The sequence below is a fragment of the Silurus aristotelis genome, assembly GCF_946808225.1.
Source record: "Silurus aristotelis genome assembly, chromosome: 13".
Lineage (NCBI taxonomy): Eukaryota > Metazoa > Chordata > Actinopteri > Siluriformes > Siluridae > Silurus > Silurus aristotelis.
Window position 1 is genome coordinate 28,388,434 of NC_139586.1, and position 26,956 is coordinate 28,415,389.

The following is a 26,956-nucleotide window of genomic DNA, read 5'->3' on the forward strand; positions in this document are numbered from 1 at the left end:
TATAGGAACAAAGTTTATTCCAATTTAAAACAGATAGTTTTTCTTCGAAGGAGAAGGTTATGAAAACTGTTTCCATGTTTGAATGAGCTTCAGGCAACAGTGGCTGAAATGAACCATAGAAAAGAGAAATATGGCTAAAACACTGTAAATGAGAAAGAATTAAGCCCCTTGTTGCCCCCCCCCCTCGTCCCTCCCACCCGCCCACCCAAGCCCCAGCCAATCACACACACATGCAATTAAGATGGAATTGGAGTTAAAAACAGAAGAAGTTTAGCATCTTGAACCTTAAATACGCAATAGAAGTGTCCTTTATCTGTTTAACTTAAAATCACATACTTGGTGTTTTGTTTGGAAAAACAAGGACCATAAAATACATTGACCAAGTCCTTTCTTTCTTTTTTTTTTTTCTTTTCTTTTTTAATATGGTTTTACACAATATTGGCACTTGTTAAAAGTCTGGCTCTACAAAGAAAGGGGATTGGCACACATTATAGTACATCATTTACATTTGGTATGCTTTAAAAAAAAAGCTAAATCAAACAAACAAAAACTGATTTTATACACCGACATTTTTTTCTTTACCAAAAACAAAACAAACAAACAAAAAAAAAACTATGGAGTGGTCCTACAAACAGGTCAAATACTATTAAAGTAGTAAGAGAAATTAGCTTCATATTTCCTGTATCCAACACTTCAGTATGGACCTCAAGCAATCCCCCCCCCCCCCCCCCCAAAAAAAAAAAAAAAACCATCCATTCCATTAATTAGTGTTCACATCTCAGAGTACCAGGAATGTGCTCGACCAAAACCGGACAAACGGCAGCCGTTAATGCGAAGCGGGTTCGGTGCGGGCGCTGGCCCGAGGAGAACAAAACTCAACACAGAACTCTGCGGCTCGAACCGACATCATCATGAAAGAGTTAATGCTTAGGTGTGGTAAAAAGTCTGGTGTGTGTGTGTTTTTTTGCAATACGTTGCCCTACAAGAAGATCTGTAGTGCTTCCTTTTAGTGAGAAATGGCAGGAGTATGTCTAATGTATGCAGCTTCTGTACAATGCAGTCCAAACCTTAGCTTTCATATTCAATATAAACAAATACACAAGTTTCGTATAATCAGAGATGCATGGCTAAATAGGGCAGGGCTCGATATTACCTTGAAGCTGGCACAAATCGACCATACGTGTCCCAAAAATAGAGTTTCAGTGAGTTAATAGTGACCATAAACTGCACATTAAGGGAAAAAAAAACAAAAAAAAAAGAATAAAAATATACAGCAGCAGTGGCCTGGCACCTGAATCCATCAGCCGCCCATGTGACGTGAACAAAGTGTGTGATGAACGTAGTCATCGTTAACCTTCTCGATCCAAAAGTGAGTCGTTATGTAGACAGGGCTTACAGTCATAGAAATACTCAATAAACAGAATGTGAAGTGCAACACTGAAAATCTCAAGCCAAAGACCAAACGATCTTCTGGAATACAGGCGAAAAATAATTAGCGTCACATGCTAATTCTGTGGCACGAGCAAAATCAGGACCCGTTCTCAAACTGCACAACCCTTACGTTTAAATACCAAAAACACAGATCACAAGTAGTGAGGGAAATATAATAAAGAGAAAAATGTTTCCTCGCCTATAACTGTATGTACATCTTTACTATACAATCATCATCGAATAGAGGAGCCGAATCAGTGAGGGGGATTCTGGGTAGTGTTCTTTTAAAGCATGATGCAGAGATCAGGCTGAGGTTCTGGAGATCTGTTGTTGTACCAACCCCTAAAGATCTTATTCATAAATATGCCAAAAGCTTGTGAAAAAAATTAGAATGGTGTAGTGCATTTTTAACCCACTCTTGCGCTTTCAATCTCCATCTCGTAGTGAACGGATGGGGAAAAAAAAAACTGTCCGTTAAAGCCTAGAATTACCCCGAGCTTCCCATCGCATTGCAGACAAAACATATGATTTGTCAGGTTTATCCCATTTGCAAACTAAATGTGTAGAGACGATAATCATGCCATCACGCACACACGAAGACAACGTCACCCCGCTTCAGCTTCTCGCGCCGGTGCACCTATTGCTGTCTCAGACTCCATAGTGTTCTTGCATTCTGTCAAGGTCACCCATTATTAGCCCTTATAATGAAAGTATGAAAACTCACCTGAATTACATTGCAAAGAAAATCTAAAATCATCTCCTTACCACAACAGCTAAGAAATTTACACAGGCATCAAGCATAACTACTACTACCGATACCGAGTCAAACCTTTCAGGTCGCAGCTGAAAGCCTACTAAGTGTTGATTATCCACTAATAAATTCTTGTGTTTCCTATTTGCATAAAGCGCATCTTCGAAATGGCAACTGTCAACCCAAACACACACAAAAAAAAAACAGAGGTGACAAGCATGTACAAAATACTGAAAGTAAAGTAGATTAGCCTATAGATTTTACAGCAGTATGGACTCCTCCCCTTTTCATTTCAAACAACCATGGCAAGGGGAAAACAAGTCCTATTAACATTAATATATCTGGTCCATAAATTACATAAATAGAGAAGATCGATTCCACTTTTGTACAGCACGCTTGTGTGGGACGACGTCGGCCAGAGAAAGTGTTCTTCATGGAACCAGCAGTTTGAACGCTACGGAGAACGTACTGCCTATTTTTTTCTTTCCAAGCATTTACTTCAGACTGTTGCCACACAAACACCGACTACTGAAATGTTCAATGTTCACCATCAAGTACGCATGACGCACTCCAGAACAACAGGATTTAGTAAGCATATCACATTGTCGAAAATAAGAGATACTATGTGGCAAAATAACACCTGGGTTTATACTGAAACTACTGATTCTTAACAATGCATGTAAACATACAGGAGAAAATACGATTTTGTTTTCGCAAAACTTCTAAATACATTAGTTTTTTTTTTTGGTCGTTTTTTTTTTTTCTTCTCAAATCCCTTCAACTGTACCAACCAATACTGGCAAAAAAAAAAAAAAAAAAAAAAGAAACAAAAGTAGCAAACGAATCAACGTCAAAAGTAGCTAGATATAAATTTGGCAGACGGTACAGACGGAGGAGGAAAAGCGCTTGCGAGTTGTGCGCTCTATTGTGAATAAAGGACCTCTAAAACTGTGTGTGAAATGGTAGCGAGGCGACGATACGACTCGCGCTCATCTGATCCGCTCCTCGTTCGTTCAGAAAGAGGGAATCTGTTTCCACATAACTCACGGATAACCTTTTTTTTTTATTTTACTACAGCAGTAGGGCTGTGAGAAATGTTTCAATTATTCCTAATACACAAAACTCAAATGCACGAGGTCTCTGCCGTGCGGCGTGAAACGTCTTGACGTCCGGTTAGATGTTGAAAATCAAATCAAGTTACATTCAAAAGATGCAAGGTGAGGTTTAGCCTTGGAGAGGCACGCAGAGAAAAAAATATTTTATATAATATTATATAATATAAAACTGCACTCAATGCCCTGCTAGAATGTTGCCTGTGCTGATAGTTTGGCATGGAGTTATAGCCTCCATTCACACCACTTTCTCCTAAGATCAAGGGTCAGGGATTCTGAGGTTCTTACGATTTGTACGCAATTCTACTGAGCACCACCACACAGACTAAGTGCCCTAACTCTCTCGTTAGAGAGGAAATCAGGAGGGACAAGCAGTGGAGTTATCAGCTGATGGAATAGGGCAAAACGCTGCCCGCAGCAACTGATAACGCTGTCAGAAATGACCGAAGGAAAAACATTTGGTAAAATAAATGAACAACAAAACGTAAAGACCTGTGCCTGAAAAAAAAGCAGAGTTGTGTCAGTCTAAATCTTGATTATGTTACAAGCGTGGATGTATGTAGGATACATTAAAAATCGTGTTGTGCATGAAGCTGCAGGTGTCCCTCTTTATCCCTCCCCCTCCTTCACACCAGGTTGTACTCTTTGAGGTTCAGCTGCAGGATGGTGTCTTTGACGGCGGCGAAGACGAAGCGGATGTTCTCCGTGTCCGTGGCGCAGGTGAAGTGCGAGTAGATGATCTTGTCGCTGTCGGGGTTCAGCTCCACAAACATCTTCAGGATGAACTCGCGTCCTGCCTGGGCGTCTCTCTGTGGACCTGCAAGAAGACAGACGGGTTTGGTTGTTTAGGGTTATTTACAAAACAGTTTTCTAAATAAATCCACCTGCACTAGGTGTTTAATTAATAACAAACCTAGGGTTGTAAATCATCTTGTTACCACTTGGGGTCTCTGTTTTCCAATTAAAACTAAACAGCTTTATAAGAGTGGAAAACAAAATGTACCATCAAACTCTGGGAAGTAGTCAACCAGATGAGAGTACATGATCTTTTCCTCCAGCAGGTCTTTTTTATTCAGGAACAGAATGACTGAGGAGTTCTGGAACCAGGGGTAGGTGATTATCGTCCGGAAAAGGGCTTTGCTCTCCTCCATTCGGTTCTAAGGGCAAAAAAAAAAAAAAAAAAAAAAAAACTTAAAGGAGAGACAAGAATTACGGTTCCAAGACACAAGGCTGGACATGCAAATTATTTCAACTCAGTCCAGGAGACTGGTTCATGGATATTGGAATCAAGAATTTACCACCAAAGCAGCATAAACACTATTAAATGTTTGTTAGTAGACATTTAACTACCAAATTTATAAAAGATTTTTATCCAAAAGGCATACCTCATTATCGGATTCCACCAGGACCTGGTCATACTCGCTCAGGGCAACGAGGAACATGATGGAAGTCACATTTTCAAAGCAGTGGATCCACTTCCTGCGCTCTGAACGCTGGCCTCCTACATCCACCATCCTAAGAATGAACAAAACTAGAAGATGAGAAGATACGCACGATATTCATGCAGTAAAGAGCAAATTCAAACTGCATCTGAAGTTTCAGCCAGAGCGATTTTAATGAGGTAAGAATGTTTTCCAGACCAAGAATTGACAAAAAATTAATATTTGTATTGCCTGTTAAATATTACTAGATCCATCTTATACATCATATTGACTGTACTGTATGTTTGTATGTGCCACATGCCTTGACATTAGCATATTCATGATTTATGGTATCATCTAGTGCTTTTGTCATCCATTTTTTCCAGTCACACACTTCCCATGTTTGCAAGTGAAAAATGAATGTGTGAAAAGAAAAAAATAAATATTTCAGTGTCAAATCCCAGGAAATTCAATAAGAACCTGAAGCAGGACAGCAAGCTGAAGGACATATCTTAAATTATCTATCAGTTAATCACACAATATATACTAAATGTCCAAAAGTATTGGGACACCCGACGTTTCTATATGCAGTTCTCCCCCAAACTGTTGACAAATGTTCGATTGGATATCTTTGGATGCAGTAGCATTAAAAATTCCCTTCACAATGTGGCTGAATGAATATCCACGAAATCTAATGGAACATCTTACCATAAGAGTAGAGGAATTAAAACAGCATATGGGCAATAAATGTGGAATACGATGTTAAAATCCTATGGTCAGGTGTCTACAAACCTTTGTACATAACAGAAACTGTTTTTCTTGCAGCAGATGGCACACAATACGAAAGTACAACAGGATGATAAGGATGGACTTTGAAAATGTGCCAATTTGGATGCATTCTATAGGCTAAGAAGTAGCTGAGCAAGAGCAAGATAAATAAAGTTTCATGAAAGAAAGAATAAAGGCTATGTAAGAACAAGGGAAGCCTACAAACCTACAGCTATGTATAAAGTATGTATAATGTCCTCAATATAACATTCAGAAAGTGAGTAGAATTACTGCTCACAAAATGTTCCAAACTAATTTTATCATCAGTATTTTTAACATAAAATATCCAAACATCCACCAACATCTCAATCAGTTTAATTAAAAAAAAAATCCTGAGAGCAGCTGTTGTAAAAACCCCTCGATCTTTGTACCCGTGTCTCTGGGGTCCAGGCGTACAGACTGATAAATGGCTCCTTTAGGAGCATCAGCCTAAAATAAAAGCTTCCTCACATCACCCAACCTCCTTTCCAGCAGCAAGAATGACCGTCTGACCTACTTACAAAAGATAAGTGCTTCCAAGTAAAGGAAGCTTTGTGAGACACACAATTTCATCTGCTTCTGAAGCAATTACACCTGATGCATTTTGACAGAGAATATTGTAACCATTACAGAAATTACACTCGGTTTTTAAATCACTTCCAGTATAATGCAGCTCTTAAATGAATCTGGCCTCATGAACACCTTTAGATTTAAATATCTCGCAATCGGCATGTGAATTTAAGAAAAGCATAGAGCTTTGTGAATGCAGTGCATAAAGCTCATTCTGCGAGCATACCGAGATAAAAAGGAACCTCTCGAGTCCAAGCTCTTTGGGAACGGTGCTATTTCTAGTGCTGGTCCGCGTAGGCGGGCTCAGCACACTGGCTTCCTGTCGATCTGCTTGTTTTCGTAATGACTCCGGTTCAGTGGCAGCCTCTCTCTCGCTCGCTCTTCTAATAGCTGGAGGATAAGTATTTGCAGAGGGCTGCTGTGCCCATCACAAAGCTGCAGTCCTTAATACAACACCTCTACATGACCGAGCTGATGTGTTCGCTGTGTCAGATGCTGCAAACTAATGCAGTAGTGGTATATCCTGCTCTGCTGCATTCCATGGCCTAGCTGCGTGTGCAACATACTCGACATTCCAACGGTTCGGGGTTCTGGTTAGGATCATGCCAACGTCGTAAAGGTTTATCCTCAAAACGTATGTTTGAACTACATATTTTAACTACGATTATATACTATATGGGCAAAGGTATTGGGACACTTGGCTTTTTCAGAAGTATGTGGTTCTTCATCAAGCATGTTACTACAAAGGCACACACTTATGTCTATGGATGTGATGGCAAAGTAGTAAATTTCTCTTTGCTCTATAGCAGGCTGAGAGCTCAAGATCTTCCACTCTACCCCATGTAAAGCATATCTTCATGGAGCTTGTGTTGTGCACGATGCTGGAACAGCAACAGGGGGGTGGGCAATTTTATCAGCAACAGTCTGGTGTCCAGATACATTTGACTGATTATATATATATATATTATATATAAATACATACATACATACATACAGACAGACAGTACATGCATCTGCATCGCAACTATCAATTATTGTGATTTAAAGAAATGATGACAATCCATTAAATATTAAATGATGTACATTTCTTGTACATGAATGAAAGAAGATTGATATCAAAATAGGGAAATTTTATAAACATTATAATATACACTTTTTATTTTAACCATAACCCAAGAATTAAACAGCACACAAGTCCTAACAGGAAAATAAGAAAAAAATACTTGTGATTTTTACCTGAAAATAATGCTTTGCAAGTCAAAAGGGTATTCGATGATTCCAGTAGTTGGAACACGGACCCTAAGGACATCTTGCTGGGTTGGTAGATAGGATGAGTCTGCGATACGATCCAGATCACTTAGATAGCTAAATTTGTTTAAGGGAGGAAAAAAAAAAGAAAATTTCAGGCATGAGAGGAGACACTCTTAAAACAAATCTGACCAGGCCTTCTCAACAAGTCAGAGCTTTAGGGCCTGCAACTCTAAAAAGGGAGCAGATAGCCCACAGCCTTCCTCGGCATTCAATCATCTCAATTAATCAGGAGATGCTAATGAAGCATTAAAATTTGGCTTAAATTTCTTTAAAAGTGAAATATTAGACATTGTTATGAACCCAGCCATTAGTGTTGCACAAGTCAGGTCACTCTTAGTGCCGGTCTCAGGCCCGGATAAAGGTGGAGGGTTGTGTTATGAAGGGCATCCAGCGTAAAAACATGTGCCAAATAAAATATGTGGATCACGAACCATAATTTCATTGCGGATCGGTCGAGGTCCGGGTTACCAACGACCGCCACAGGCATCGTTAGCCAACAGGGTACCAGTGGAAATTGTGCTACTGTTGGCTGAAGGAGGAGAAGAAGACGTCTACAGAGACAACAGGAAATGGAGAAGTGGAGGAGAGTGGAGGTTCGGGTTGGTACTTTAAATGTTGTACTATGACGGGTAAAGGGAGAGAGGGAGCTGATGATGGAGAGGAGAAAGGTAGAGATGTTGTGTGTTTAGGAGACCAAGTGGAAAGAGAGTAAGGCCAGGAACATTGGAGGTGTTTAAACTGTTCTATCATGGTGTAGATGGAAAGAGAAATGGTGTAGGTGTGATTCTGAAGGAAGAGTACAGTAAGAATGTAGTGCAGGTGAAGAGGGTTAGCTGATAGGGTTAGCTGATAGGGTTAGCTGATAGGGTTAGCTGATAGGGTTAGCTGATAGGGTTAGCTGATAGGGTTAGCTGATAGGGTTAGCTGATAGGGTTAGCTGATAGGGTTAGCTGATAGGGTTAGCTGATAGGGTTAGCTGATAGGGTTAGCTGATAGGGTTAGCTGATAGGGTTAGCTGATAGGGTTAGCTGATAGGGTTAGCTGATAGGGTTAGCTGGAAGCTAAAGGGGCGATGAATGTCTGGAACAGCTCCACAAGTGGGTTGTGAGATTGAGGAGAAGAAAAAAATTCTGGAGTAAATAATGAGCATGTTGGTGACGGGAACAGAGATGATCAGGAGGTGATGGATAGATATGGAATGTGAACGGGCAGGTGGTGGTAGATTTTGCTAAAAGGATCGAAATGGCAGTGGTAAGTATGTGAGGGTGGTGCAGGACATGTTTGAGGAAAGTGTGCAGAAGGAACGACAGACTGGCTCAAGGATCAGCTCTGAGCCCTTTCCTGTTTGCAATGGTGATGGACAGGTTGAAGGACGATGTCAGACAGGAGTCTTAATGGACTATGATGTTTGCGGATGATATTGTAATTTGTGGTAAGAGTAGGGAGGAGGTCGAGAAGAGCCTGGAGAGGTGGAGGTAAGCGCTGGAGAGAAGGGATATTAAAGTCTGCAGGGAAAAGAGGTGGAGAAGGTGGAGGAGTTCAGGTACATGGGATCAACAGTGCAAAGTAATGGAGTGTGTGTTAGAGAAGTAAACAAAAGAGTGAGGGCAGGGTGGAGTGGGTGGAGAAGAGTGACAGCAGGAGTGATTTGTGATAGAAGAGTAGTAGAAGTGAGAGTGAAAGGGAAAGTTTATAGGACTGTGGTGAGACCTGAGATGTTGTATGGTTTAGAGACAGTGGATTTGAGTAAAAGAAAAGAGGTGGAGCTGGAGGTAGCAGAGCTGAAGATGTTGAGATGTTTATTGGGAGTAACGACAATGGACAGGATTAGAAATTAGTTTATTAGAGGTGCAGCGCATGTAGGACGTTTTGGAGACAAGGTAAGGGAAGCGAGATTGAGATGGTTTGGACATGTGCAGAGGAGGGACATGAAGAATATCAATAGAAGAATGCTAATAATGGAGCTGACAGGAAGACCAAGGAGGAGGTTTTTGGCTGTAAAGGACAGTCATTTGGAGACAGACGATCTGCTGTGGCGACCCCTGTCAGAAGCAGCCGAAAGAAGAAGTTAGACATTGTTACGAATGGTCCCTGGTTAATATAAACACACTCACTATTTGGTGGAGTCAGACAGCTGATACTCTCTCCTGCGATCGTAGGACTCCTGGATCCCCGGGTCAGCCCACAGCATCTTTATTGCGTTGATGTAGGGTTGATCAAAAGAGCAGACCTTCTCCACATCCACCTCCCTCACCAGAAGAGCATTGGCCTGTGGATAGACAGCAAATTCCTGGTCACCACTGTACTTTAACTTTCAACTCTGAAATGAAGAAGGAAGTTCTAGAGAAGGAAAAAGATGGTCTGTTTCTCATTCTGGATGATGATCCTGGGTTAGGGTAGGGGATAGAATGATTTCCTCCACAGAGAATATTTGTAATTCATAATGAACATTGAGATTCCTTTAACAAAAGCCAGATCACATTACAGTAACTCTACACTGGAAAGTCACTGAGACATGAGCATTCACACTTAATCAAATTCATGTGCTTTTAGGACCGTATCAGAGGACCAATGAAGTGGTTATTTGCTTCTAAAGCCTAGGGGTTTATGACTATGATTAAATCATCTTAATTGTAATCAGGATTGGTGGCTCCCACAATTATACAAAACAGATTATGTACCTTGATTTAGATACTAGTTTATGTCGACTGTAGTTTGTTTGAACATGAGCTCACCATTCATATAGTTACATACAGCTATTGTGGAATATATAAAAATTACTATATAGACATATTTTAAGTTACGATGAGGTCATTGTAACGCATCTCCATTCTAAGTCGAGACATGGCCTAGCCTATCCAGGAATCTTAAAGAATGTTGATCAGAATTTGTTAGTATACTGTAAGGTCCTAATAATTTAACAAATTACAGAACAATTTAGCAAAACAGAGCATTTACACTATCGTAAGATATAAACGTTACAGATGATTTACAAGTCAGTGATTGCACGTGTGCCCGTTCGTGAGCAGACGAGCGTCGGTTCGTGAGTGGAAAGTCGGTTCGTTTCAGTGTCTGGTGACGATGATGGCAATAAAAAGGAGAAAGACAAGAGCTAAAATTGGGCATCATACAGCCAGTTCCACCCAACTGGTATTCCTGGTAATGGATGGCTGTCTTGGTGATCCCCTGATGTTTGGGTGAATAATTGTCTAGAAGTTCTATATGGATGTCAAAGCAGTTAAAAGAAAAGAAAAGAAAACCAATATATACAAAATAAATTTGTACTGTGGACAAAAATTATTGGAGACACTAGATGTTTCCAGCCCTATGTGTTTTCAGCCATAAATTGGAGGCACAATTATATTGGAGGTCTCTAGATAAAGTTAATTTTTGTTCATGTGAACTCTTCCAGCATGACAATGTCTCTGTGCAAAACCATATTTATGAATGTATATTTTAAATTAAAGGAAATGGAAGATCTTCAATTGCCTGCTCTAGAGCTCTGACCGCAACCCTATTGAACACCTTTGGGATTAATTGGAACACAGACGGAATTCTAGGCTTCCTCACCTCACCTACATCAGGACTTTATGAACACCCTTGAGGCTGAATGAGCACAAATCTCTAGAACCACATTACAAAATCTAGTGGAACTTCTTTCCAAAAGAGTGAAGGTTATTATAGCAAATAGGGACTAAAAGTAAAATTGTGTGTTCCAAAAGCACAAAAACTTGGTAAGAAAACACTGTCCACAGATTTGTGGACAGTGTACACCTGTGACCTCATCACAATAATTGATATTTTGGTGAATGTGCCACACCTTGTTCTGCTCATACTTGTACAGGATCTTGAGATGGTCCATGGCACGGATCATGGCCTGCATGGAGGTGAATATGTTCTGGTAGACGAGCTTGGTGTAGCTGCGCTTGTCCTCATCGGTGTAGCCCGAGCCATGAATGATGCGCATCTGTTTGATGAAGGTGCTCTTGCCACTCTCACCTGTGCCTGGAAAGAAACACACAAAAAAAAAAAAGGTATGAAATATGCCATCAACAAAATCGTGTACCTATATAAATATTGCGTCTCAGATGTTCTTGTGTAAACGTCTGATGTTTAACATGTTTCTACAGTGATCACTGCCGAGCCCGTAGTGCTCATTACAATCCAGAATTATTATTTTTTTTTTTTTTACAACTACTGTTTTTGCTGTAATGGTAACAAAAGAGCAATATGAGAATCACATTTTTCACCATGAGCTTGGAAACCAAATGATGTGTAGAGCATCCGGCATTAGTTTATATTATTAGCCAGAACTGTTTTTGCACAGCAGTCAGAATGATTTGGGTTCTTCATTGGTCAAGCAGAGTTTTCACAACAGAAACACCAAATAAAGTGCTATATAGACAAAAGCATTGGGACACCTGACTTTTCCAAAGTGTTACCACAAAGTTGAAGATACAGTCACATTGAATGTCTGGATGGGCTAGCATTAAATTGTACCTTCACTTGAACTAGGAGAACAAAATCTGTTCCAGCATGACAACGCCCCTGTGCACAAAGCCAGCTCCATGAACATATAATTCACATGATTTGTGGACTGCATTCGAGCTCGAACCTCAACCCTATTGAGCACCTTTGAGATGACTTGAAACACTGACTGCACTCCAGGCCTCCTCACCTCACCTCACTTCCATCAATACTTGACTTTATTAACATCCTTCAGGCTGAATGAGCAACATGTCCACAAGCACTCTCCAAAATCTAGTGAAACATCTTCCCAGGAGTGGAAGTGGTACCAGCAAATGGGGACCAATTGTGGAATGGGATGTTCAAAAAGAACCATATGGTCAGGTGTTTACAAACTTTCGTCCATATAGTTCAAGTTTATATTTGCTTTGATGTGCAGATCACACGGTCATTTGTCTTGTAATTAATTTGATGACAAAGACCGGTAAGACTGGAATGACCTAATGCCTGTGTGTACACAGCAGACGTACACATTTCATCCAACACACACCATCTTTGTCTCTTAAAAATAACATAATATAAAATTTTGCCACCATCACCCACCCCTTCAGGACACCACTATCAGTTAAAGCAGCACGTCCCACATTTCCAAGAAAGCAAGTGGAACTACTGTTGTGATAAATGAGACGACTAAAATAAGAGGAGAAAAAGCAGGTTGTCAAGCTGTACTCCATGCTGACCTTATAGTCTCTTTCTGTCTCTTTCTCTCTCCCTCTCTCTCACACACATAAGGAAGCTGATCAGGGAAACACATTAAACAGCCAGGCTGCATATCCTTAGATTCATCTACTGTAGAGCCATGTGATGACCAGGAACAAAACAAAACATGAGAATCTGATGCTGAACATCACAATCAGCATTCAGGCCTCATCATCCTACTACTTAACTTAAACAACCTTTATTTCCTGCAGAGATGGCATATGAACTTGATGACCGGGACTTCAAAGGAATTGCCAAAGACGTAGTAAATAAACTGATTGGACAAAATTATTATAGCTGTCCTCATGACTCATCTGGATTATGTTGCTTCCTTAGTGAAAGGAAAAAGAAGAACAAAATAAAATAAAACACAAAAAAATATCTTGTGTCGCAGTTCGTTGAAAGTAAACACCTTCTGGATGGGAAGGTCTGAGGAGAAAGAAGACCAGGAAATGTTTTCCCAAACCTTCAGCTCAGCTATACAGTTACAGTGAACTTGAACTCAATGCAGACTAATAGGGAGGAAGTCACTTTTTGTACAGAACAGCAAAGTTCAACATGTACACTGTGAAAAGCTTTTCTGTTCACCACATTTGTAAAGCATTGTAAGAGTTACTGTAACCTTCCTGTCAGTCCAAACCAGTCTGCCAATCATCCTCTGACTACTCTCATGAGGTTCAGTTCCTCACGATGTTTAATCTTGTAGTACCATTCGGGTTCAAGTTCAGAGGTAAATATTGTGTGTGCGTTAAGAATACGTTTTACCCATTACTTTTCATCTGCTGAATTTTTGTTTCTGCAATGAAAACAAACTCTCCATCTGCCAATTATTATCAAAAAATTATGACCAGTTTGTTTCAACATAAGTATAAAGTTTTGACTCGAGCTTGTAAAGACCCTGAATCAGTGTTTTAAGGACGGACAATGAAATGCTGATGGGGTCCATTACTATCAGGTCATGTTGTGTAATTTGAGCCACATCAAAAAGCATCATCCTTCAATTCTCTTTGAGTCATGAAGGCATTCTAAAAGATGCATAATAACATTCGAAGAGTCACTGATACTGTAAATACAATTGCACCGCTGCAGCCCTGCTTCAGCATACTTCCATATTTCCTCATTGTGTGTGTGTGTGTGTGTGTGTGTGTGTGTGTGTGTGTGAGAGAGAGAGAGAGAGAGAGAGAAAGAGAGAGAGAAACTGGGCTACGCTCACCACCACACTCGGTCCCTGTGCAACCCTGGTCGTCATGGTAACCCTTTAAAGCATTTAGTGCACACTAAACTGGATTTCAAAGAGTAGGCCAACAGCGGTACAGCACACCCCCTGTGCACGGCAAACAACAGGAGCTGACCACAAATAGAAGTACGTTTACGTATGTGTTTGGGGATTGGGGGGGGGGGGGGGTATTACACTTAAACGGCACTGAAATACTGGATGGAGTGTCGTTGGTTCCAGGAGAAAATTATATATATATATATATAATGTGACTAGGCAGGCTGTTGCTGTGCCCTGCTCCATGTCCTTCTCTACATCTGTGCAACAAATCAATCTCGTGCAACTGAAAGGCTAAAAATGGATCAAATGCTTAAAAAAAACAATGTCAAAGTGGGAAAAAAAAAAAAAAAAACTCAATTTCCAATGAATGGAGTGCAATTATTTGAAATCAAGGTTAATTTCCTAGGGGGGGAAAAATAATTAATTCTCAAAAAGAGCCCTCTCAGAGCTGTGTGAAATATAAATATTAGATGTTTTGGAATTTTAGACTTTTCTACAGACATGTAAAAGTCACAATTACCTCGTATTAAACACTGAATTAAATGAGCATGATGGTCATTTCTCAGGAGCCATTGGAAGAGCACATGAGCTTGATATATGGTTCAAATCAGCCATTAAGCCATTACTCCAGACGGTGGGGACAACTGTGGGCTGAAGTAAAAGCTGATGTCATTTATTTTGACTCCGTGCAATGGCAGCCCGGGTTCTTGTTGCCTGGGACAACAGTGTGATTGACGGAACAAAATCCTGCCTGATCACTTCCACTACTCCCACAAGGAGCTAAGATTTTGACTGGGAAAGGAAAGCATGCATAAACTTGAAGTAAAATGGCATGAGAATATAGTTGTGGGGACTGTTAAAAGAAACAGGAACATGGCAAGATATCAGCCATGTAATAAGATAAGCCATGTGTAGAGCCTTGGTCTGATTTTATGAGCATTCTCAACATTCTTTGCCTTGTAATAGACTTTTAAGCTCATCCAACAGCCTGACCTGTTTTGGTTCCTGTCAATCAAACACATAATACTTGTAAAATGTAAATCTATGATAGCAATAAAGCAAATAGTGTCTGTGCCAGAATCAGAATCATTGCATAACTGTGCGGAAAACAATAGTGAATGATTTAAATGGGGGCCAGAGCAGGTGGAGTATGAGATTCGGCCTGGATTTTAACACAAAGGAGAAGCCATGACTGTCCTTTCAACCCCCTTTTTTTTAGTCTCCACAAAATATTTATACACTCAGCAATAATAATAAATGTAAGCAAAGACTATTGCACTTTTCCCCCACTTATTAACAAAGGGAGGAAAGTCAGTGAAATTAGTTCTTGTTCCCTAGATAGACAAAAGTTTTAGAAAACCTGACTTTTCCAGCCATATGTGGCTGTAATTAAGAAACTCTCGGGGAAAAAAAAATGTAACTATATAAAAAAAAGAGCAAACCATCAATGATGTAGATGTTAATTGTAAATCACTTGTTACTGTGGATCGAAGCAAAATGAAATAAGTCACAACTTCTGTATACCAGGTCATATTTGTCAGCCCTATTCACCACAGCGTACTCACTCATCTAATAAATCACTAACTTTTCTTTAGATCACGCAATCAGTGCATCCCAACCTAAAACCTTGACAAGTTTAATACCTCGGAAAGGCCAGCTGTAGGAGAGTCATTTACAATATTCACTGCTACCTTTTTGACCACAGGATGATAATGTTTAAAGATTTGCATGAGATTTAATGCCATGCAAACTCTTTACTCATGATTTCCCTTCAAGAACCAGCGATTTGCAAAGATACGACTGAACCATACTGAACCATGACATAGATGTGAGCTACTATGTTAAAATTGGCACCAGGGATGGACTCGTGTCATGACCACCATCAAGACTATTAGCATCTGTGGTTCAAAGCACTTAAATGAAGGGGGCAGTCCATAACCGCAGGGCTAAGCTTCAGGGGGAATTATGAATCATTAATGGAAAAGGGTAAAAACTGAAATAAATTGTGCAAATAATAGTCCTAAAATTATTAAAGACATTTGAATATTAAACATTATAAATAATATTAAAAAGACAAAATATTAAAGACTTTTGACTTGGAGACAATTGTATAAGGTGTCTTTCGATGTGGTAGCACCAAGTTTTCCCTTCACTTAAACTAGAAGACCCAATCCTGCTCCAAAAAGTGCATAAAATGTGGAGCGGAAGATCTTGAGTGGTCTGCCATAGAGTTTTGATCTCAAACCTATTTAACAGGATAAACTGGAACTCCGATCGAAACCCTGGCCTTCTCACCTCACCAACACCTGGACAAATGCTTGTGATATTTGCAAAAGTATTGTGACACCCAACTTCACCAGCCACGTGCACTCATATTGGATTGGAAGATTGAGTGGACTGATCTGATTTTAACCTTACTTAACACCTATAGGATGAATTGGAATGCTATCTGCACCCCAGGCTTCCTCATCTCTCTTACTGACTTTACATTCTTTTGGCAAAATGACCAAATCTCCAGAATCACACTCCAAAATCTAGTGGAGCACCTTCCCAGAAGATTGGACATCATAAGAGCATACCACATACCAACCTAATGCTTAGGTGTCCACAAACTTTTGTCCGCTTTAGATATTGCTGTAAATGTGAACGCACAGAGCTAAAGATCGGTCTATTCCTATGCTACAGCAGACAGATGCTAGTCATAAGAATTCTAGTGCACCTTCTTGCATCTTGTAGGGAGCAGAAAACCAATCCTGTTCCCTTTTTCTTTCACTTCCTGAGCATCATGTGACACAGCAACAGCATGCGTTCGTGTGTACAGCAGTAGTGTGGGTTGATACGGGGAGCAACTGTGTGTGGAGAACGCCAACACACTTTCTCCCTCTCACACACAGAAAATACTTGGCCTATTTGTCACTGCACACACACACACACACACACACACACACACACACACACACACACAATACAGTGTGATAAGAGAATAAAACAGCAAAGCAAACACAAACTTGAACCACAAACTTGAACCACACACACACACACACACACACACACACACAGGCAGCCCAAGCCATAAACTCATTACACGTTTAGATGAAACCGGATGCAATTGTTCTCAACAGGCAGATGGCTAAAACATCAGAAGGAACAAGCATGAATGTGGATATAAAAAAAATAAAAAAATTCAAGCTCCATCACAGAAGTATGAAAACAGCTGCAGGGCTCTACATAAGTCAAACTGACAACGCAGGACCACACTTACAAAGCGCTTCCTGATGATCCATTAAAGTGCCATCATTCAGAGACTGATATTAGCGGGTCCAAACAGCAGATACACAACCTCGCCGATTCTACACGCTGCACTCATGACGGATGAGCTCACACATCACACAAGCTCACAAACTGCCCAAGACTAGACTGGTGCTGCTACATGGATATCATCGAAAAACACAACATCTCCAGCTACACCAATATAAAAGGGCATATACTGTGTACATGTTCATGCGCATGTGTATCAGGGGGTTCTGGAGATTGTTTCAGTTCATTGATAGTTCATCAGATGATCTAGGGGAAAAGAAAATTCACCTTGATGAATTACCCTGTACTAGTCTTGTGTTTGTCCACATGAATGCTCTCCAGAACACTTGTGTTCCTCCTCCACAATGATGGGTTTAATCTATAGAAACCAAGCAGCAAGCATAGTCCCGGTGTGCTTTTGGCTCTGCAACTTCCTGAACTATTCCCTCTTATAAACATCTCAGTTGCAGATTATCCGTTTTTTTAAAAATCATGCAAGTTCTCCAGCTTGGTGACTACAGAAGTGTCTTATCTCAAATAATTGAGAATGTGGTTTTATTCCATCAAGCAGACACAAACAGGGCTTTTCTATCACTAATCATAAGGATCTGTCTTGGTTACTCCTGGGGATGATTGCGGTACCGGTGACAACCGGCCTCTGACCAAATGTACAGCGGAACTCCATCTTCTCTACATGTTTCTCCCTAATGTCACTAAATTCTTTACAGGTTTCCTTATTTAGCCTACACATTATATGGACAAAGGTTTGTGGACACAAGATTATGTTTTTTGAACATCCACATTGCTCTTGTAATTAGTGTTAACGATAAACTTCATTTTCAGATCGCCTTATCGTCTCAAGCGACAAACACGTTTTGTACATTTGCATACACACCACCCTGCTGAGGCTGCTAAATGATCACCAAAAGAACACCAAGTACAAAAGAACAACTTCTGATGTTTGTCAAACAGTACGAGCTGCCGGGGCACAAGTACTTCACCAAAACTGCTCTCTCGTATCTGTACAATAAAACGAGGGAGATCATCGCAAACGATCTGGAATCCGGAACCTGAATGCAAAATGTCTTGAAATAACGTTCATCTCGAAGACAACAGGGTCGCCATACAAGGGCTTGAAAGGCCATGGCTAAATCGTTTAGGCCATAACCTGTATGTGGCATTGAATTATTCACTTGAAATGTGCTTTTGGCCTTGGTTGTTCATTTAACGGAGCATTCTCTCACAGCTGGCCGAGACGACGAGCTCAGCTCAATCTAGCTCCAACTATGATAACAGTAGGTCAACAAACAAATCTTTGTTAGTTTGTTTGTCTAGAAATATTCAAATACAGCCTAATCTAATCCTAATATACTACAGGAATTAATTGAAACTTTAATGTGAGGTGAATTCATCTTTGTTCTGTAGATGTCGGTTTAGGTGGTGATGTTGAGAACAGTAGACTATAGCTGGGCAAATTAATTGTTCATTTATTATTATTGTATTCGCCATGGACCTCAGCTTTTCGGGCGATATCTCTGCCTATCGTCGATACACGATCCAATCATCTAATCGGGACAACACTACTTATAATACCCTCAACTTTTCTGGGAAGATGTTCCACTAGATTCTAAAGTGTGCTTGTGGAGATTTGTGGCGATTCATTCAGCCATAAAGGTGTCAGGTACTGATTAGGTCAGATGAGGAGGCCTTCAGGTGCAGTAGGTTTGAAATCAGAGCTCTATAGCAGAACACTAGAGGTCTTCCACTACACATATGGCTATTAAATTGTGTCCCAATACTTTTGCCCATATTGCATAGGAGGCATGCATTTCAATGCAAATTTTGCACAATCTGACCTGTATGAGATACAACTCTAGATCTAGAACATTATTTACAGTGTGCTTGATTACAGCAGTTCACATTCTGTGCTGCTTTCCGGCTCTAGCTTATCTCCACTGCTGTAAGCCATCACTCCTCTCTCAGTGCTCCTCTCTGCCAATAAGCCTGTAATTTCTATCATTTTGAGATGTATTAGACTGCGAGTAGACAGTGGAGAGCTATAGGTCTCTGAAACAGCAACAACATATAAGAGCAAATTACACAATGGACAAAACGTGCAACTAAATTACTTAACTATAATTAAACTATTTAATTACACTTCAAGCACAGGAGGCAATTAATAACAAACTTATAACTTCCATGTCCAAAAAAATAAGCAGCTCTGAATACAACTGCACTCAAGTCTGATTTCAGGTTTATTCAGAAGATGGAGTCACAGGTTTGCATTTGTGTGGATCAACTGCACAATTCTATACAACACTATGTAGAATTAAGGTTGTTATTTCCATGTGTACCAACATTCACGTAGTGGAGATCATGTCACCTTACAGGAATATCTGCAAACAGGGAAATCGTTCTCATGTAAGAAGATAGCCTTGGAGGCAATGTGCAATTTTCCTCAATGCCAAATACAAATGCTTACACCAAAAGTTGAGGTAATTACAATGCTCCAGTTCTACAAACACAAATGGCCGTGTGTGTTACCGTTTTTTCCGGAAATCATGGGACAAGTCCTTGTTACTCTGCATGCAGCATTAACATCTAATTACGTACCTACCTGATGCAGAGCACACCATGGGGTCGCGGGTTTCAACAGGATCTGGGTTCGGTTGGGAGTCAAAAACAGCTTACAGATTGTCCCAAATGAACTAGAAGTCAAAACCTTTTTAGTGTTTCAAGTGAGTTTTCTAATGCACAGCATTAAATAACTTACAGGGTAAAACTGAAAGTCAAATCTTTCACCAGGCCTGAGAGAGAGAGAGAGAGAGAGAGAGAGAGAGAGAGAGAGAGAGAGCCCACCCATTTAGACTACCAGGCCAATAAGGAAATAAATAAATAGAAATCTGATGTGCCCGTCAACTAAATACAAACTATAGTACATTTAAGACAACGTGTGAGAAAGATCTATATTAAGCCAATATTCGTACTTTCTGATTGATGAACCATGCAGAACTCTGCAGGGAAGCCTAGTGATTAGGTAGACTGGTTTTACATCGAGGTCAAGGTTAAACTGAAAATAGCATGATGACATGAGTGAGCTACTTTCTTTACCTTTCTCTGGCACAGTTTTGTATTGTGGTCTAATTACGTATGGAGGGGTGTAGAACTGTTTATTTACCCAACGAATCATTCGCTCATTTAAAATAAGCTTTATTCACATTCTAATTTATTGATCCAAGTCAAACTACCCAAATGGATTTTTACTGATTTGGTCTCCTCCGTAGAGTGCAACATACTAAAGCGACATACTAAACTATACTACAAAAATACATACATTATATAGACATGTATTGGGACACCTGACTTTTAGCCATATGCAGTTCTTCCCCAAACTGTCACCACAAAGTGGGAGGCACACAATCGTATAGGACATCATTGGATGCGCTAGAATGAAATTTCCCATTAACATCAACTAGGAGACCCAGACCTGTTCCAGCATGACAATGCTCCTGTGCACAAAGCTGGCTACATGAACAAATGTGATATATATATATATATATATATATGGAGTAAATATAAAATGGAAAGAGATGTTCAAATTCAACATGTTTATGTTAAACAAACTTCTTATAGGGTATTTGATTATGTCTATGTGTGTATATGTGTGTAATTACAACATCAAATACCCTATAAGAAGTTTACACCTTAACATAAACGTGGATTTTGAACATTCCTAACCAGTAACTTGCGCAGGCCAACTAATCGATAACTGCATCCGTTGACAAATTTCATTATCTAATTTATTATTATCTAATTAATCTCTCTCTCTTTCTATATTTTTATATAATATATATATATATATATATTAGATAATTATAAAATCGATAATGAAATTTGTCAACAAATGCCGTTATCGATTAATTGGCCTGCGCAAGTTACTGGTTAGCATGACGGTAAGATAACACAACCACTTGAGATAATCATCTTGTGAAAATGGTATAGTTTGATAAAGCGCTATTGTGTAAACTGGATCTGTTCTGTCGTGAGTTGCGAGCATCAGCATCAGACGATCAGCTCGCTTGCGACAGTGATGGGTTCAATTCAAACGGTGGAAACAAACACTATATCTAAAAGCAGCAAATAACCGCACCAGTAAATTATTACATTTTAGTCAATTTTGTGGTTTTTAGCTAATTTGTACACCACTGCATTTTTTTTATTTTTTGTATTGAGCCCGTGAGCTTGCTGCATTTCTCCATATCATTCTCTTCTTATAACATTTGAATAAAACAGTTAACTTATCGGTTTTCAAATGAGATTTTGCTGCAGCTTTGCGTTTTTGTTTTGTTAACCCAGCATGAGTGAATTTGTTCAAATAAGAAATTCATAATGCCAACAAGCAGCTACTATAAGCTTTATAAAAATGTTAAAATTAAAGATTTTAAGTAAACTTTTATACATAAATATTTATAGGTAAACAAACTATGAATCAGGGTTTTAGTGTTATAAGGAGTAAAACATCTAATTTAAAAATATATATTTTTTAATCTGATTAATCTGGGGACAAAATAAAATCCGAAATGTTATACAGTTTTCAGTATCAACTAACGGCTCCAGAAACCCTGCTCCTAATTGCATGTTATGTAATTTGACAGAAAGATGACACAGCTGGCCAAGACACACACACAGTCCAGAGATCAGATTTGTTGGGGGAAACCACACCTGCCATAATCAGACAATGTGAACTGAACCCAGTGTTCTTTTGCAGTGAAAATGTACTGGTTTGAGATTGTCTTTTAGAATACAAAATATAAACCCAGAGAGCTCCAGATTGGCACAACAAGACCCTAATGATGCCACAACCATATCTGAGGCCAAGAGCCAAATTAAGGTAAGAGTGGTGGCACACACTCTCCCCTGTCCATCTCAGTGACACTAAGCAATTTTGGGCAACCTAATAGACCTTGTACTAGAAGAGAGCAGATAACACTGTCCTCTGAAGGCCTTTGTTTGCCCAGTTTGTAACCATGCAGTTGGACATGCAGGTTTTATATGTCTTGAAGGAAGCACTCGTTAGCCTGTAGCTGCTGTAAAGGATCCGTGTGGTGGGTGGGACATGGCATGTGATCAAAATGGTAGAGAAATACCCACAAACTCCAGTATAAGTGATCAGCATGAGGCCATTAGCATTAGGCAGATGGGTACATGGTTGTGTAATGGATTTTACACAGGGAACTACTGATAGCAATAATACAGCTCTCTTTCAGACAGCGAACCACATCCTGGACCTTCACGTAAGCCCGGATAAAGACTTGGATGAAGAAGTGTTACTGAGTGGTCAAAATGCTTCCTGCCTTGTTTCCTTAATGCATCACTATTTATTTTCCCTTCCAAAAGAACCTCATAAAAGCGACTTCTGTTTTCTGTGGTTGGGTATGGACTCTCAGAGCACATAGGCTGCACAAGGCATGGCTTTTTATTGATGCTGTTACACCACAGCACAAGACCAGGCTCATGACCATGTTCTAAACTACACATTACACTACTCACTCGACAAAGCGTTAAAAATACAACCATGAGAATCCTTGTAACGCAACCCATCGAATCAGGTTTTTCGTCAAGTGTGCATGCAACATGAGGAAAAATTTGGAATTTGGGACGCGTAACAGATTTCGGTACATGTCCTACAATTCTGATTTTCAACCCGAGATTTGAATTAAGTCTCTGATCTAATTAGGTGCATCGTTTCTACGTTCTCCGGCGCATACTCAGAGGAACAATGTCCATGGATTCACATCACATGTCAACCTCGCTGATTCAGTTCCCTCTATTTGATTTTCAGCGATTAACTTTTACATGCATGCACAACAGGAGTCTTAAATGTCTCCGAGACATTACACTTCTGGACACTGGCTCGGGTTTGGGAATAAACAAGTTTTCTTTCTTTCTTTCTTTTTTTTTTTTTTTTTTAAATAAAAAGAAGTGGTCACGTCGGTCACAGCCACAATCATTTCAGGTATATTACTCCTGCACAAATTTAGAAAGACTTCAGAAACTCAAATCTGATTTCTTGACACCTGATTTATAAAGCCTAAACAGCCGGAACGGCACAAAAAATAAATCTTTCCAAACCTCGCTAACAGGATTCAAGCCATGTTCGAATGTGGCTTCAAATTCAGTTAAAATGACTCCTAAAAATATGCAGCGTCATAGCGTTTAGTGTGCAGTACCGAACATGGAGTGTGTCATTCTAAAGCTTGTGACTGGACCACATCAGAACCTTGCCTAGACAGTGCCTCTGAAACATAATCCACACAAAACCTTCAAACTGATTTTCACTTACTATACAATAGTCAGTAGGTGTTTACAAGCAAATAAACAAAAGTATTTAGACAACTGACCATAGGACTTATGTGCTTTTTTGTAACCTCCCATTCCCAATGCAGTCAGCGTTCTAATTCATCCCAAAGGTGTTCAATAGGGTTGGAATCAAAGCTCTAAGTGAGGAGATCTTCTACTCCAACCCATGTGAAGCATATCTTCATGGACTCGGCTTTTCTGTACAGGAGGATCTTCATGCTGGAACAGGTTTGGGTCTCCTAGTTCAAGTGAAGGGAATATTTACTACTTTGTTACTGCATCCAAAGAAATCCTATACAACTGTGTGTGCCTCCAACTATGCTAACAGAATGGGAAAGAAATCTGGCTAGAAATATCAGGTGTCCCAATACTTATGTCCATATGATCGACAAATACTAAGGATCTAATCAGATCCAAAATAATAAAAGATGTGGAGATTTGGGTTTTGTTTACAAATTTGAAACATAACTAAGGAAGCAAGAGTATCACAAGAGCATCTGATTGACTTTGTAATCGCACTGCTTGGGTTTGGTTTCATAGAAACAAATCTTGATCTGGGTGTAATTATTGAACAGTAGAAGAAGAGGGGTTTGAAATTGCAGTAAAGTTGCTCTGCATGTCTGCACATCGCTCAGGAATAATGAGTGTCTGCCTGTTGAAAATAACATGAAAGTCACAGATCCACTGTTTTAATGCCCCTGTACTAAAATAACTGCTCATCTATGGTTCTCCAATTGAGGTCTGGTTGAGGCCTGGAGATTCCTCCAGGAATCTAGAGTTAGCACGGACATGATTTCCGTTTTCTCCACCAAACGCAACCCACCAGTCTGCTCTTTCCGTTACACACTATATGGACAAAGGTTTGTAGACACCTGACCAAAAGATTAGTATGTGCTTTCTAAAAATCCCTTCCCCAAATTAGCCCCCAATTTGCTCTCACAAGAACCTTTACTTGATTTGGGAGCATGGTTGTGGAGCTTCTGCTTCTTCAGCCACAAGCCAGGTACTGGTGCAGGTGAGGAGGCCAGGGGTGCAATGAACATTCCGATTAATTTCAAATGTGTTCAATACGGTTGAGTTTAGAGCTCTATAGCAGGAGATCTTCCACTCTAACCCATGTAAAGTATATCTTTAAGGAGCTGGCTTTTGTGTCCACTGTACTATTGCAACTTACACAAGTTGTGTTTCTCCAACTTTGTGTTAACAGTTTGACAAGGAATCACATTTGGCTTTAAAAGGTGTCCCAAAACTTTTGTCCACAGTGTGCATTGGATAGCAACCTGTGTATGGGTGAAAGTTAACACATGCTTAGAAACAAACCACCAGACCACCAAACCACCCCCCACAAAATTGCTGCAACAAAGCATAAGGAAGTGGAGGAAAGTGGTTTCTGCCACCTTTCCGCATACATGCCCCGTGACTGGCAGATGGCATACCAAATTTCTGTTTATCTCCTGACCACAGAATGCTTAAAGGGATCCCAACTCAATAACATAAAAGAAAACATAGAACCATTTAGTGATTAGTGATGCGCCACTACATTTACATTTATTGCATTTGGCAGTCGTCCTTGTCCAGAGCAACTCATCTCATTTATAAAACTGAGCATCTACATGGTTATTGCACTTGTTCAGGTGCCCAGGAGTGGCAGCTTGGTGTCATATGTGGGACAAAAGAACACCATGGCTCGAATAAATTAAATACATTTATTACAAACAATATATGTATAATAGACACCACATATTTAATCCCTGGATTTGTACTTCTGGAGCATTCGATATGACCCATCTCCACATTTATATGACAACGGTACTGTTCACACCTTCTCCAGGTAGGAGTGAGTATCTCCAGGTATGAGGAATACGCTTGTGTGTGTTTACAGGACCATAAAAAAACATGTTCTGTCTCAGCTGCTCAGAGTCAATATGAGCCATGAAAGTCTGTAGAACCATTGCTATACAGAACACTGTCTTTTCAACATTACCTGGGTACTAGCTATCTGGACGGTACCACCACCACCACCACTATCTTTTTATGCAATGAACATAGTTGACTGCAAAATGGCATCATTTTGGATCCAGCCACACCAGCCAGCCAGCCATGTTAAAGACATTTCATTCAGCTTGGAAAGATCTCACATACCCAGGAGGAGAAGTTTGAGCTCCCTCCTCGCGTCTCGCTTGTCTCGGCGAAGCTGTTTATCGATCTCGGCGTTGATCCTCTTCGACTCCTTGGCCTCCTCACTCAAGCAGCAGGCCATCATCGACTCCAGCGTCATCGCCGCAGTGTGGTTCAGAAAAACGATCTTTTATATACGTTTGTGTATATATCTATCTATATATTTTCCCCCTTTCGAAGAAGCACGAATATTTGCTGCTGCCTCCGTCTCAGCAGGTGGTTACCTTCCTAAATCGGCGTGTCGATGCAGCGAAGAGAAACGGCGTTAGCTGCTAAAGAATCATGCACATCGCCTAGGCCTTTGGACGTTTGATTATATATATTATATATATTTATACACACATGTTTATATATAATGTATATGAGCACACACTCACGAGAGTAACCTGCCTGTTGACTAGCTAGCCCAATGAACACGAGCAAAAGATTTAGGACAGGCCCTAGATCTTCAATAATTAGTATAATATTAAATAACTGATTTAGTTAGCATGAACGCTAACCGTGTGCTATACAGGAGGAGGAGACCAGCTGTCTAATTAATGAGCACGTCTTGCCGCCTGCTAAAGCCTGGAACCGACCCCCCCCCCGGACACCGCCGTTCGATAATGCTGACTACCAACTCGAGTTGTCCCGTTGAGTTCGGGACGATGCTGCCTGCCAAGACATCCGTACTGGATTTCTGCTAACTACCCAAGCTAACCGCCCCAGTACCGAAACCAAACGACGACGGAGTAGTCGCGCTGTGCGCCCGCAAAACCGTCCATCAGCTAACTCCGCCGACCGACGCGCTAGCTAGCTAGGAAACTAGCCCACCACATGCAGCGAACAGAGGCAGAACCAAGACCATTCCAGCTTCAACCTCAGCCCGGTCTCACTGCAGCCGTGCGCGCGCTGGCTAGTCAGCGTTAGCAAACACAGCTTAGCTAATTTACCTCAGAAAGCTCTGATAGCTAACACGCTAGTCCTATTTTTCTTGTACCTCAAAGCGTAGCCGTGATCATTCATTTCTTTCTACGACCTTCCACGAATGCTTCACAATTTAATCTTTTTTTTTTCTTTACAACGTTTTTATTACGTCTTATAAAGTCTGAAGAAACGAATTATTTCGAGCGCATCATCTCCTTCTGCTTGCTGGAGCCCCTATGAACTGTACGCTGCCGAGACGCTGGAAATGATTGGTGATTGACAAGCATGCACAGCCAATCAGGACAACGGG

At 40.3% G+C, this 26,956-nt stretch overlaps 1 protein-coding gene across 2 annotated transcripts; it reads right to left on the minus strand.

The window, feature by feature from the left end:
• On the minus strand, nt 1-26,956 carry LOC310735998 (guanine nucleotide-binding protein G(q) subunit alpha-like). Of its 2 annotated transcripts, XR_014536417.1 has the most exons (8): nt 25,705-26,956; nt 11,224-11,408; nt 9,518-9,672; nt 7,329-7,457; nt 4,680-4,809; nt 4,298-4,451; nt 1,437-4,111; nt 1-1,391 (listed from the first exon to the last, which is right to left on the minus strand). XR_014536417.1 is itself a non-coding variant. In XM_083559356.1 (7 exons), exons 1-7 carry the CDS (start codon nt 25,838-25,840, stop codon nt 3,921-3,923), a joined length of 1,080 nt encoding a protein of 359 aa, XP_083415482.1. In that variant the 5' UTR covers nt 25,841-26,956; the 3' UTR covers nt 1-3,920. The 2 variants fall into 2 exon arrangements, 1 of the variants encoding a protein (XP_083415482.1); XM_083559356.1 differs by having other exon boundaries at nt 1-4,111.